Source organism: Rhineura floridana, chromosome 1 (assembly GCF_030035675.1).
Source record: "Rhineura floridana isolate rRhiFlo1 chromosome 1, rRhiFlo1.hap2, whole genome shotgun sequence".
In the NCBI taxonomy this organism is placed as follows: domain Eukaryota; kingdom Metazoa; phylum Chordata; class Lepidosauria; order Squamata; family Rhineuridae; genus Rhineura; species Rhineura floridana.
This window is the reverse complement of record NC_084480.1, coordinates 203,479,160-203,493,961: the sequence shown is the minus strand read 5'-3', so window position 1 is coordinate 203,493,961 and position 14,802 is coordinate 203,479,160. Positions and strand designations below refer to the sequence as shown.

Below are 14,802 nucleotides of genomic sequence, written 5' to 3'. Positions count from 1 at the left end.
TATCTCTAACCTATTTATTTGGTTATACTTTGAGTGCTCTGAAGCCGACAGTTGGTTTTTAAAATTCTGGCACCCTATGCAGCATTTGAACCACATGCATAAGTGCCTTTTCCTTGTAAAGGGGACCAACTTTGTTAGTCTAATACAGCGGTTCCCAAACTGTGGTCTGTGGACCACTAGTGTTCCACAAGCGTCATTCGGGTGGTCTGTGACATGTCCGCATTAAAGATTCATATTGATTTTTAATTGTACTTTTATCGCTTCTTTTATTTCTTTTATTGTATTTGATTGTATTACAATTTGAATTCTATGGCATGCAAATTGTCATACAATAAAACACAATATAAAAATTAAAGAAGCAATAAAAATACAACTAAAATCATACAGCATCTAGCACAGCACATTACAATTGCTACAACAGGCAGAAAACTCATTTTGTGGTCTGCCAAGACCCTCACCAATTTTCAAGTGGTCCATAGGGAGAACAATTTGAGATCCACTGGTCTAATAGATTTGTATCTCATTGTTCCTCCAAGGCAGCATAAGGTGTATGCTTTCACAACAACCCTGTGAGCTAATTCCCCCCCCCCAAAAATAATCTAAGAATCTGTTGCCTCAGAACTTCCCATATAAGATGACATGGAAAGCCACGGCAATACCCTGTGTGCAACTGTTAAAAGGTACAAGATTCCTGTTCCATGGGAGTTGTATTTAGGGGATAATTTCCCTCCGTGCAGCATCTCCCCTTATGCACAGGGCCATGGTGGTGGTACAAACAGAACCTGACAGCATAGTCCCTTTCACGGGAGTCTCATGAGTCAGGAATCCAATGCCTTAAGCGTTGCAACAGAGAACAAGTGAGCTGTTCCCCCTTCCCCCTTTGTTTTGGCGTTGGGGCTGATTTATTTCTCTGCTTCTCAGGGACCAGCAAAAGACAGGATGCCAGCATATGTCACACTAGTCTCTGCGGAGAGGGAGTGGCTGCCTTTGGGCAACTGAAATTCTACCCATGCATACAGTTCTTACTTGCACCCAATACTACACTTACTCAGAAGATGTGGAAACCCACACTCACACTGTATTTCCTTGGGGTGCATGTGTGAGCTAACATCAAAGATCTTTCTTTCTCTTCTGTTAAGGCAGTTAAGCAAGAGGACAACATTCTGACCAGCTGGCAAGCTGAAATGCTCTTTGAAGGAATAATGCACAATCTTTCTCACTTCCCTTTTTAAAATAGTTTTCAAGTGGCTTAGCCATGTTTGTGTTTTTATTTCCCGTTAAAATAGTTTCTTAAAACAGTAATGTTCTTTGAAACATGCATGATTTGTAAACTTCCCCATTCTTCTAAGCATGCACACAATTAGTTTTGCATATATATGTATTATTGCTTCTTACTTTTCTTTTTCTTCCTGTTCCCTTCCTCCCCAGTCACTTTAGCTGTGAACTCCCTGAGCAGAGATCACTTTTGTTTTGGTAAAACATCCAGTCTATCTAAATGTAAATGTACTGCCTTCAAGTTGATTCCGACTTCTGGCGACCCTATGAATAGGGTTTTCATGAGGCTGAGAGGCAGTGACTGGCCCAAGGTCATCCAGTGAGCTTCATGGCTATGTGGGGATTCGAACCCTGGTCTCCCAGGTCGTAGTCCAACACCTTAACCACTACACCACACTGGCTCTCAGTCTATCTAAAGCGGTATATAAATAGTAAATATTTTCATTAATTATCAGAATAAAAACCTTGCAAACATTGCATGAACAATAAGTTGGATTCAGACTAAGTTATGCTTGGAGGAGACATGGGTACTCTTGAGAATTTTTGCCCATCAGAGTGAGTTATGGCTTACTAAGGTGACCTTTAATAGTTACAGAAACTGTGGATATACCCACATAAGAGGCCTGTTAACCACATGGGTAAGGCCAAAGTTACATGGCTTTTTTCACAGAATTGGATCCGCATGATTGGTCCCACACATATGGGTGCAAGGCATTTAAATGTTACATTGGGCCAGGAGGATAAATCTATGGAAAGGTACCCCCCATGGCACCAGAGTAACATATAAAGGCCACCAACTCCTGTGCTTTGTAGTACACAGGCAGTATAGCTAGCACCATATCCAACCATCATTGGCTTTCCCAGCTAGTGAATCAGATACCCACTTTCTATATGGTGGGCTGAAGATGGCCATCTAATATGAACCCAAGTGTAACTCTTACTCCCTGGAATAGAGTCAGTGCCGGAATGACTACATAGTTCAAACATCTGGCTTCATGTGAATTAGCAATCCTGAAGTTTTAAAATCTAGAAGTCTAAAATAGGTTTGCATCTCATGTGTATAGAGTTACCAGGTCTCTGGTTTTGGGGGGGCCCTGTGGATCTCTGGCTAGCACCCCTTAATCTCCAGACTCTCCGCTTCAATTAAAAAAATATTAAGTTTCTAGGTGGTCTGGTTCCCGAGATATACACCAAAACGTCAGCTGCCCCCCGCAACTGTTTAATCTATTTAACTGATACGACGCTGAAGTTGGTTCCTAGTTCCCAGTTCCTTATTTGCTTGAAAGTTCAAAACACTAAAAAAGAAGAGTTGACAACTACAGCAACTTCAAACCAAACTTAACATGTCTCTGAACCCCAAAATTGTTGGGGTACCCTGTATGATATATCACTGTGATTGGGGGACTCTCCTCATCAAGAATAACAATACATTTATGCAATCAAAACCATCAGGCTTCTGATATTATCATAAATACATAATGATGTCATAAAATCATAAAAAAATAAGTAACTAGGGGTGCCCACCTCAAAATCTGCTCTGGGACAGGACAAATCATATACCCCAGGAAAGGGGAGGGTGTCCTCTATGAGATGCCACTGTGTCCCGCCTGGCCCAGAGCTTCTGCTGGGCGCAAGGGAAGGATGAGGGCATCTATGCAGACAGAAAAGGGCAGAGAATCTTCTTACTCTTACTCATTTCTCAGACCTCTTTCTGAAGTGAAGGGTCAAATCTGTAAAGAAGTTTGGAGCAGCCACATTAAAAGATAAGGGCATGGCATTCCAGGCAGGGGGTTGCCAACCCTGTTTGGATATGGATGTCTTTGCAGAGGATCCCTAGTCAAGCTTTACCAACAGCACAACCCAAACTATATCTACTCTGAAGTAAGTCCTGTTTATTTATTTATTTATTTATTTATTTAAAAAGTTTATATCCCGCTTCAGTTCCAAGGAATTCTAAGCGGCAAATAATAGCATAATAAAACAACATAGTACAGTATAACATACCAAACAAGTTATAAAACATTATAAGAAATATACAGTATATCACACATTACAATTAAAAGCTAACCGAAATAAAAAGGTCTTAACTTGGCGACGGAAGCTAAACAGAGAAGGGGAAGAACGAATTTCCTGGGGGAGAGCATTCCAAAGAGTTGGTGCCCCCACTGAGAACAATTTATTCCTAATGCCCATCTGGTGAATTTGGGAAAAGGAGGGAATATTAAGACCAGGATCTAAAGAAGATCTTAAAGGACAGGCCGGTTCATAAAATGACAAACGATTTGATAGATAACTGGGACCTGAGCCCGATAGAGCTTTAAACGTTAAAACCAGGATTTTAAACTGAACTCGATAGGAGATTGGAAGCCAGTGTAGTTGTTTTAAAAGCGAAGTAGTGTGAGCTCGGACGTCCGCCCCAGTTAGCATCCTAACAGCTGCTCTCTGAACCAATTTCAATTGGCGGAGTATTCTAAGGGGAAGACCTAAGTAAAGTGAGTTACAATAATCTAGTTTAGACGTGACCAAGGCATGGGTAAGCATGGTCAAGTCAGAAAGCTCCAAAAAAGGACGCAATTGGCGAACTAGCTTCAGGCGGGCGAAAGCGCTTCTAGAGATTGCAAGAACATGAGCCTCTAGAGTCAAGGCCGAGTCTAGGAGAACACCGAGACTACGGACTTGAGTCTTTAAAGGGAGTACAACTCCGTCTAATATCGGAACATTCCCTGTTTCCAACTTAGTTCGATGTCCAACCACCAGCACCTCTGTTTTGTCTGGGTTTAGTTTAAGTTTATTCTGCGTCATCCAGGTCTTTACTGCTGTTAGACAATTGTTTAATGGGAGGATGGCATCTTTCGTATCCGGAGGAAAGGAGAAATAAAGCTGGGTATCATCAGCATATTGGTGAAATCGAATTCCAAACCTCCGGATGACCTCTCCTAGCGGTTTCATGTAAATGTTGAATAGCATCGGTGAAAGCACCGAGCCCTGTGGAACTCCACATGATAACGGCCAGGGATCAGAACTAAAATTTCCAAGCAATACTCTCTGTGATCTGCCCTCCAAGAACGAGCGGAGCCACTGAAAAACAGTGCCTCGCAAGCCCATCTCGAAGAGGCGGTCTAGGAGGATGTTGTGGTCGATCGTGTCGAACGCTGCAGAAAGATCGAGGAGAACTAGTAAGGACACATTCCCCTTGTCTAACTCTCTCCGAAGATCGTCTACTAAGGCCACCAATACAGTCTCAGTTCCATGACCTGGCCTAAAACCAGATTGAGATGAGTCAAAGTAATCCGTCAGCTCCAGAAAACTCTGGAGTTGCGTGGCTACAACTCTCTCAATGATTTTACTTAAAAAAGGTAAGTTAGAAACAGGATGAAAACTGTCTAAACAGGAAGGGTTCAAGGAAGGCTTTTTTAATAATGGGATAACAATTGCTTCTTTTAAGCTTCCTGGAAGGTGACCTTGTTGAATTCTATGGGGGCTTAGTCCCTTAGTACGTGTGTTTAGAATTGCAGCCTTCAGGGGCATCCATCTTTACTCCTGAATGCTCCCATGTAACATCTCCACAACACTAGGCTCCTTTCTTCCTACAGTGACCTTCTGGTGACTGGCCTGGCCTGAAGGCACTTAAACCCTTCTTGCCAAAAGCAAGTAGGCTAGATTAAATGTTCCCTACCCAGGCTCCATCTTTTAGCTAAGATGTCTAGTTTAATTTCCAGTCAGATTTTTTTTTAATTGTACGCTCCAAGCAACTGTGATTGATGCTTAATGTATCATGCTTAATGACATCACTCGGGCCCGCCCCGTGACATCACTCGGGCCTGCCCCTAAAATCTCAGGTTTTGGGATGCTTCTGACCTGGCAACCCTACATGTGTAGCTTTTGAATGATCAGCTCAAAATGGACAGAATCCACATTGGGAATTGGAAGGCATTTAAACTTCTAAGAAAGGTGGTTCTGTGATGCATTAAGCAGCCTCCTCAAATCCCAGCCTGTTCCTACTGATGTTCCTGCTGCAATCCTGTCTTAATATGAGCAGTTTCAAAGTCACGCTGGGTCCTTTGTGCTGGTCAGCAGCTTCACTTGTAAGCTTTAATTAGCATGAAGAGAATGCATTATCCAGACTCTGTGAAGCAGCTGTAGCTCAGTGGCAGAAGAAATGCTTTGCATATATATGGTCCAGATTCAGTCCCTATTCTGGAATGGAATTGTTTGCAATTCCAAAGAGTTCTCTAACTCTTTAGGTTCAGAATTGTTATTTTAGGTGAAAGACAGATACCAGAAATAGATTTTAGCAAACTGAAATTAATAGAAGAAACTTATTTTCAATTCATTTGGGAGGCCAAAGATTCTTCCAGTTTGGATTTGTGTGAAATAAAGTCTACATGTATCTTGTCTTCACTATTATTGTCCCCTCTTTTTGCAAAGCTAGTTTGATAAATATTTGAATCTATTCCACACCACAATTTCTAACAGCAACTAGCCTGGCAAGATTCTCAAGTTTAATAGGTGTTTGCTTTAACCTGTGGGGCATCTCTGACGTTAGCACTTCCTGCTACAGTTTTCCATTCTGTGTTCCATTTGGGCCAATTTGCTGTAACTAACATTGAATTGTATCTAGTGGCAAGTGGGAAACAGCTTTCACAACTAATCTTTCCCTTTTCTTCCTCCTCCCCTGCAATCACCTGTACCCCCCCCCAAGGAAACATTTCCAGAGGGTTGTGGGGAGCTGAATAGCATGGGCTGTATCACACAGAACTGCAGTGCAAGGGGGGAATTCCCTGCAATCAGGTAGAGGGATCTTGTACCAGAGCAGTTCTGGAGAGCATTCTAGGCATAAGGTGGTAGAACAAAGGTGAGAAGGTGGAGTTGTTTAATTTATGATTGAAAGTAATAAACCCCAGTTACTACTTCCTGGGTCCATTTTGGTACTAACACCAGAAAATCAACTTGGTCAATTATGAGTTGCTATTGGCTGTTGGACTTGGGAGTCTCAGTGGTGTGCCTGGCATTTGGCTGAATTCTACTGAAGACAATATATATTTTCCATTGACTGAATAGATTCTCTAGAGCTGTGTAGTTTGAACTTCTGACTCCATGTGAATGGACAAACTGAATTCATGAACTCCATTTAATTATTCAAAGTAATTAAAATTTCATCCAAGTTCTCAAAGGATAAAAACATTAATTAAAATATTCATCAATGGATCTACATTTTTAAAAGGACAACACACACACAAACTTGATTTGTAAATGTGAAGAGTCGTGCTTTATCCCTGGTTGGCAGCTTGTACTTTAGGAAGACAAGGAAGGGTAAGATATAACTCTTAGTATAAAACTTTGTAGAAAGCTTTAAACAAAAATCCAGCAACAATTGTGTTCTTTCTTGAAGCCATACTGAAGTGCAGAAAAGAATTCAGCCTAACCAGCTGTGTTGCGAGATTAGTTTTTTTTCCTCTTAAGAGAAGCTCATGTTATCAGTTTATTGTAAGCATTCCTGTGAACTGCAAAGTCCAAAGGGTGCTGACCAGGCTGTTCAAGCAATGCCTTCTGCACTTTGACAAACCAGATTGAATATTATCAGCTCTTGAACTTGCACCTTCTTTATGGAATTGGAATGATCGTGGCAGGTAATGGCAGCAGCAAGCACTTTGATGTGCTGTTTCTGTTTAGCTGTAACTGGAGGGGTGGGGGAGAAAGCACTGTGGTTCTTTTAAAGAGCAGTGTGGCTCATTTAATATCAATGAAAATGTTGCCATTACCGCCAGTTAGCAAGGGCTTATATTTTAATTGCTTCATGTGTAATTTGTTTGCCAGTGGTTTGTATCAGTTCTCATGGGGCTACCAAAGTGGGGTGTTCATTTGGATTTTGTTAGAAATGTCACTGTCCTGCTTATTAATTTAATCTTGGGGTTAATGTTCTTGTTTCATTCTGGTCAGTATCCCAACTTCTTCATTTCAAGAGTCAATGATTCTCTACTTGAAGGAACTGTTTTTGTGCCACATCTTAACCTTTAGGTACATCTACCTTTACTCCTGGAGGACACAGAACCACTTAGAAGCCTATTTTGCCATTAAGCAGTATATGCATTAATATAATTAAAAGGGGGGGCACCAGATCTTGAACTGTGGTGGTCACAATCTGGTGGGCTTAGAGTTGGCTTATATTAGGATAAGGGACTTGCCACTAAATGTTCAAGTATGTGGACCTTCAGGCAGAAACTCCAGATCATTAAACTCTCAGTTGCTAAACCAATTAGTTCCAGCTAAACCAATTCAGACTTCAAGCTTGTGCTGTCTTGGAAGAACAGTGTCCTCCAAGATTGAAGATAGTAGTACCTAATGGTTAAGATGTCTATATAGGCAATATGCAGATAAGTTTTAAATACCTCTGCCTTGAAGCTAAGCAGATGTAGGTCTGGTTAGTACCATGAAAAGGAGGCCATTGCCTATATAACATACAATATATATTTTGGGGGGAAATATTCCTCCTAGAAAACTAACTTATTCCCAATGGTTCTGGATTCCAAAGAGAAAGGTACAATTGCTTTTAAATTCAGTATGAACTCTTGATTTTTTGAATGTGCAAAAACTAGTTATGTTCTTGATCCAGGGTAGTTAACAAACATCTTCTCCAGAATGTTTGTCCTTATAATCCCAATCTGGAAGACGGTGGCCATGTTGAAGTCCCATTGACAATCATTAATGGGGATTTAAGTCATTTGAAATCGATATGTCGTAGTGATTTCATACTTTTCTGGATTGGGTTTTCTGTGTTTTCAGTACTTAAAGCTCAACTATCATGAGGGTCTGTTTGATCTTTTTAAATAACTCAGATGTATGTCATGCTTCATCCAGAAAGCACTGTACTATCCTGAGACCCCCAAATTTGGTATCAGCACTACTTTTTCCAGTCATCTAGTTACGTCTCATTTGCAAAGTTGTATGAAGCAAACTATGCACACAAACAGTCCAGTAGGCATGGTAGAGACTATGTCCTTGTTCTGGACCACATTTATTCTTTATAAATCTGACTCAGTGTTGTATGTGTCTATAAAGGTTTGTAGTTCTTGAACTGAACCATAACGATAGTTCAATTTATGAACAAAGAAATAAATAACAAAATCCATCTTGAGATCCTAATTCAATGAGTGGTAGCCACTGAAAAGTCCCATGTGCTTCTGCTCACAGTGCATAGACTACGTAGACCATTTATGGTGGTGTGCTCCAAACTTTCATTTGATGCTGATGCTGCTGTTACTTCCTTGGATTTCGTACCCACCCTTCACCATAAGTTCCTAGGGTGGGTTACAGCACTATAAAAATACAGTATTAAAATCACTTAAAATAATGGTCATCCCAATAACAGTCATGTGGACATAATGGTTTGGGTTGCCATGATATTCCAAGCAGTTCTGAATACTGTGTCAGCCTTTCTGACTCATTACAATCTGCATATCCAGAACATAAACCCGTATATGCTTGTTGTCTTCTATCTGTTCAAGTCTGTATTGCTATGGCCAGCAATGATACTATTTATTGAACCTCCTGTCTAGGATAGCTACCAAGATTGTGTCCCTCTAATTTTATCAGTAAACTTGTTTTCCTCTTGACTTGTTGATATACAGTCTGTTTCTTTCTCACCCATAATTTTCTCTCTGTTGCAGTATTAGCCATTACGTTCTTGTGATGTCCTTCACTATCTTCCTGATGCTCTTAAGTGGAGTGGCCCAGCTGCTCACTACAAAGAGACTAGAGCTTTGGGAAGAAACAAAGCACCATTCATTGTGACAAATGATTTGAGATGTCCATATTGTTGGAGTCTTCAACCTTCCTAGGGGACAGATAGAGTTATGCGATTGGCTGCCAGAAACTCCTAAAGAACTCGATGCTACAGAAAACACCTTGACCCCCTTTCTCTTTGGAATTGTATCTTGCATTCTTTTTTTAGAGAAAGGAACATAGCTATGAGCCTGTTGCCAAAAACTGAATGAGTATGTGACCTGTTTCAGTGTCGAAGATGAGTGCCGTGCTTGATTTCCCAGTGAGAGTCAAATGGGTGACAAGGGAAGAAATTAGCTCTGTGACTTTGCCCAAAAGGCACATAAAAACTGTTCCAAGGCCTGCAGATGATAGGAAAGGAGAGAATCTTGTCCATTGTCCTTCCAAATCAAAGTCCACTTCTGGACCAAATAATGGACTGAAATGCGAAGAGATCAACATGATGTGAAATTTATTGCTGCCTATTTCTCACGTAGAGGTTATAAGATCAAGTTAAGAGACTTGTGTATAATGGGATAAGACTAAAAACTTGAATTTTTCTACTTTAAAAAGTGTGTGTGTGAGAGAGATGGATTCATTCTTGTTTTAAAAGAAAATGCTGCAAGTTACTTTTTACACGATTAATTTTAATTTTATATGATACACTTGAAAAACTGGCTCTCACCTCAAAATGAAGCTGGGGGGAAAAGAAAAGAAAAGAAAAGCACCCCACTGAGATTTTATTTGTCATAATCTCACAACAGCCGTGTGAGTCAATTTAGGCTGAAGGACAGTGACTTGCCCATGGGCCACCTCAAGGAGCTGCAGATCTGAGCAGAGACTGAAATCCAGATCCCCCTTCCTTCAATTTCTATTCATTACACTGAAACAACATGTTCTGTCTAAGCAGAACTGGCAAGCTGTTTAAAGCTACAGAGAATGAAAAGCTTGTATTTGGAATCCCCTGTCACTTGGTAACGAAACTTACGAAGTGGAATCATATACTGGAATTCCCAATGCTGGCAGGCTGGGAAATGGCATTTGTTTTGCACCCAATGTCTTTATGGGTGGCTGCTCAGTTAACTCTTTGCCTTCAGCTTCTATACAAAGCATCAGTTGGACAATAGCAAAATTCCTTTACTGCAACTTAACTTGTTCCTCTTTTAGTGCAGGTTTAATGGGCTCCTAACAGTGTGATCCTATACATGTCTATTCAGAAGTCACATTGAGTTCAATGGGGCTTACTCCCAGGGAAGTGGGTATTGCAGTCACAGTCTTAGAACACACCTGTATCTGGTCTTCTTGTTTTCTGTGTCTATGCCTGTTAACTTATGCTTAGATGAATGAGTTGGGGGGTTGTTAGGAACATAGGAAGCTGACATACTGAGTCAGACCATTGGTCCTTCTAGCTCAGTATTGCCTACACTGACTGGCAATGGCTCTCCAGGGTTTAAGACAGGGGTCTGTCCCAACCCTACCTTGAAAGCCAAGGATTAAACCTGCGATCTTCTGCATTTAAGGCAGATGCTTTACCACTGAGCTATGGTCCTTCCCCCGGTTATTATTTAATTAATTTATATACTGCTTAATGCCAAAATAGGATTCTAAGCAGTTTACAAAGTACACATTAAAATATAAATATCCATAATTAAAATATACAATAAAACAATCCCATTAAAATAACACAGCAATTAAAACAATCAGGAGACCAGAGTCAAGGGATCAAGGGAAGGCTTCTATAAACAGGTATTGTATGATTTCAGTCACCTTTCTGTGTTGGATATATAATACAGATGGTAATGATCCTGGAAAAGCAAATATGAGTCACACTCTGCAGATTGAAACCCACACTCATTGGCATCGCTGGGAGGCATCAGTGTGACTGCTATTTGGGCACTCTCTTGTGTGACCACCAGGTCTCAGCAATTCTGTGCTATAACTACAGCCTGCCAATAAACTGCTGCGCCTTGTCACTTTTTATTACATGTTGTTAGGCATTTGCTAATAGGTTTACATTTGGAGAATGACAGCTACCCACTGAAACCAGCTTTTCAGCATGGGATGAAACGATATGGTAGAACAATAAGCGATTTGATGCCAGTTTTAACCCACTTTTTACACAGAATTTATTTTAAAAAAAGACAATGAGTAGATAATAAAGTTCCCAATATTGGTATAGAAGTACTCTTGAATAATTTGAAATATACTAACAGAAAATAAACATACCATCATTTTTGTTAAATAGAATGAAAAATGCTCTGGTAACTTCCAGATTGGATTTTTGCAATGTGTTCTACGTGGACTGTCCATGAAGACAACTCAGAAATTTCAATTGGTCCAAAGGGCAGCAGCCAGATTACTGGCTGGAGTTCCATTTAGATCTCCTATAACCCCTGGTTTGGTTACCAGTTCATTTCTGGACCTGATTTAAGGAGCTTATGTTCATATTTAAAGCCCTAATTGATTTAGGCCCCAAATATCTAAAAGACCGCCTCCTTTCCTACAGACCCTGTAGGGTGGTAAGATCAGCAGAAGGCCTTCTTGGTAGTTCTGCTGCCCTCAGAAGCTGGGGAGGGGAAGGTGGCCTGGGAGAAGGCATTCTCTGTGACAGCCCCTAAGATGTGCAACTCCCCACAGAGGTCTGGCCCCTTCATTATATAGTTTTCAGCAAATGCTGAAGATGTGCCTCCTTTCCCTGGCCAATTACACCTGAGAAGTATATTTGTAGGACCAGCCTTATTTTTGTGGTTGTAAATTGTTTAAAACTGTTTTTAACTTATTTTAAATTGTTGCAACCTGTCTTGAGACCTTAGGGTAAAGGATGGGTAATATATTGTTGTAATTATTATTGTTGTTATTATTAGCTGCCATTCTCTGGACTTGTCATGATATCTGAATGCAAATGCAGCAATAATGCAAATACAAAGAAGTATGGGATATTGAAGTCTCACTTAAACAAGCACTCAGACTCCCTAGAAGACAATGAACAATAGGAATTAAAAAGATTTAAAAGGTTATTTCCCCCCCCCTAAGTACTCAAAGCAGTTCATATATAATAGGCCCATTTTAAATGTTGCTTTTCACTCACAATTGCAGCCAAAAAGGCATTCACCATGCAGGAAAACTACATGGCAAGGAGTAATGTTTTAAAATCCTCTTTTATTTATGTAGTTTCAATGTGTGGAGTGATTGCACACCAGTAGCAGCTGCCCCCTATATATCTCCCCCTTTTGGTTTTGAGGACCTCAATACAGGCTGTGTTGCAGCTGCCATTGTCATCGGAGGCGAGGTAGACAACGAGGAGGAGGAGGCATGGTTTGCTTACTCTGGGAAAAGGCTTGTTGGCAACAACGACAGGTGGTAAGTAAGGCTTCAACTGATCTTCACAAAAGGGAAGGCCTTATATGCTGTGTTCATGCCCAGGTTGATAAACTGCAGCTCCCAGAATTCATATCACCACCTTTCCCAGTTAACTTTCCTGCGCACCTTGTTTCAATGAGAATAAACAGTACCAGCAGAATGCATAGAATCATAGGAAGCTTTGTATAGAGATTGGCGCCTAATATTGTCTATTCTGACTGGCATTGGCTTTCCAAGGTCTCAGGTAGAGGTCTTTCCCATCACTTTCTATTTGATCATTTTGACTGGAGATGCCAGGCTCTAGCATTGAGTTACGATTTGCATGCTATCTTCTCTCACCTTTGACACAGGGAATGCGGGGCAACACAACACATTGAGGAACCTATAAGACTGTACTTGTCCACACCAGATGCTGCCGGAATGGGCTTCCAAATGCATATCACCCTAGCTTGGTTGTGTTTTTAGCTTAAATTTGGTTGTGTTGATATATATATGTATTGTTTTTATTTCTGTTGTACGTCGCCTAGAGTGTCCCTAACCCGGACAGATAGGCGACTGAAAAATAAAATTTTATTATTATTATTATTATTATTATTATTTATTATTATTATTATTATTATTATTTTATTATTATTATTATAGCTTTCCACATATCTCAAGTGCACATGCTCCTAATCAGGCACAGCAGATGGCAGTCATTGGGAAACTGAGGCATCAAATAGTAATCTGCCATATCTCTGAGGAATAATAGAAAATCCATTAAACATGTGCATCATGCCGGCTGTCAAAATGAGCATGCCAGCAACCGATTCATCCTGAAGATTCCTGTAGTGCTCTAGCCCCTTGCCTCTCTGGCAGTGAAGCCATATCACTACAGCTATGGCATCCAGTCATCCCAGTAGAAATGTTAGCTGTGCAAAACTGGATGCAAACATCCATCTGCTTGTCAGTTACCATCAGTCATTTTATCATGGGAGAACAATCGTCCTCATGTTGCTCAGGGCACAGAGCAGCAAAGAAGCAATTGGAAGAAAGTCTTCTAAAATGGTGATGGATCAACCAAGTAACCCATGTCTCAAGCATACTCTTGAACCAAGGAAACAAGTATGGTTATGCATTGCAATATGTAATCATGAAAAATGGAAATTGACTGCCTTCATGTCGATCTTGACTTATGGCGACCCTATGAATAGGGTGTTCATGGTAAGTGGTATTCAGAGGGGGTTTCCCATTGCCTCGCTCTGAGGCTTAGTCCTCCCCAGCTGGCTAGGGCCTGCTCAGCTTGCCACAGCTGCACAAGCCAGCCCCTTCCTTGTCTGCAACTGTGAGCTGAGGGGCAACTGGGCTCCTTGGGACTATGCAGCTTGCCCATGGCTACACAGGTGGCAGGGCATGTAACCCCGGAGCCACTCACTGTGGGGGTGATCTTTAGCTGGCCCTTGACATCCAGGAGACACGAGCGGGGATTTGAACTCACAGACTCTGGACTCCCAGCCAAGCTCTCTTCCCCACTGTGCTATGCCAGCTGTATTATGTAATCATAGTAAAGACAAAAATCTTTTGTTTTTTCAATACCAAGCTGCAGATCGCCACAACCTATTCAAAACTTTTCAAAGCAATGACATGTTTGATTATCATCACCATGGGTTTCATTAAGAGCTAGAGAGGCTGCTTAATAGGTAGAACCCAAAAATGTCACTGCACAGAAGCACCTCCTATTTGCTGCCTAAAGCAAATCAACATTTCTGTATATGTGTGTGTTTAGCATAATTAACCCTTTGGATTTCTGGCAGAGATTCAAGGAGCAAACATGTAGCATGTACCCTATGAAAAAATACACTCCAAAATAGGAGAAGGGTTGTGAGGCAGACGTAGGACGCAGCCCTCCATCATCCATGGGAAATAAAACAGCGGACAATGATCTATAGGTATGGGTGAAAACAAGCCACAACTTTATTGATTACAGCAAGTAAGCGGGTTGGCATGACAGTAGGGCAAGCTAGGGGCGTGGTCCATCAGTACCCCACTAGACCCCTTACGGGGCTCCCCTTATGCTAGATCCTGCCCAATGCCACTTACAGTACATCTTAACGTGAGACAGAAGCAATGCACGTCTAACAACTGAAGGAGCAATTGCTGAGGGATAGGCAAAAAACCTACTTAACCAAGAGCCAGTCTGAGAGGAGAATTCCTATCTGGCCTTGTCAATGAGCAACACCTTAAAGGAAAACTCAGTGATGTACTAAAACGGAGGGAGGAAAAGTTTGTGTGAGAAAAAAGAGTCCAATAGCAGCCCACCCTGCTTCCTCCACAAGCTCTCAAACGATTGTCCGGGACTACAGGTGGTTCTATGAGAGCTGGAACATGAGCAGGAGGATGATCTTCCACCTGCTGCTGTCTGGGGCC

The 14,802-nt window shown here is 41.2% G+C and overlaps 1 protein-coding gene across 10 annotated transcripts in view; it reads left to right on the top strand.

Moving 5' to 3' along the window:
- PIGN (phosphatidylinositol glycan anchor biosynthesis class N) overlaps positions 1 to 14,802 on the top strand; it is a 123,458-nt gene that overhangs the window by 98,604 nt on the left and 10,052 nt on the right. For 7 of the 10 annotated variants that reach the window (XM_061590254.1, XM_061590191.1, XM_061590194.1 and 4 more), the window contains one exon: positions 8,943 to 12,978. The exons of 2 other annotated variants lie outside the window; for them this stretch is intronic. In XM_061590254.1, the coding sequence (XP_061446238.1) occupies positions 8,943 to 9,066 (124 nt within the window). In that variant the 3' untranslated portion in view covers positions 9,067 to 12,978. Of the gene's footprint in view, positions 1 to 8,942; positions 12,979 to 14,802 lie in introns of those variants that run through there. One more of the 10 variants, XM_061590246.1, reaches the window with a different exon arrangement.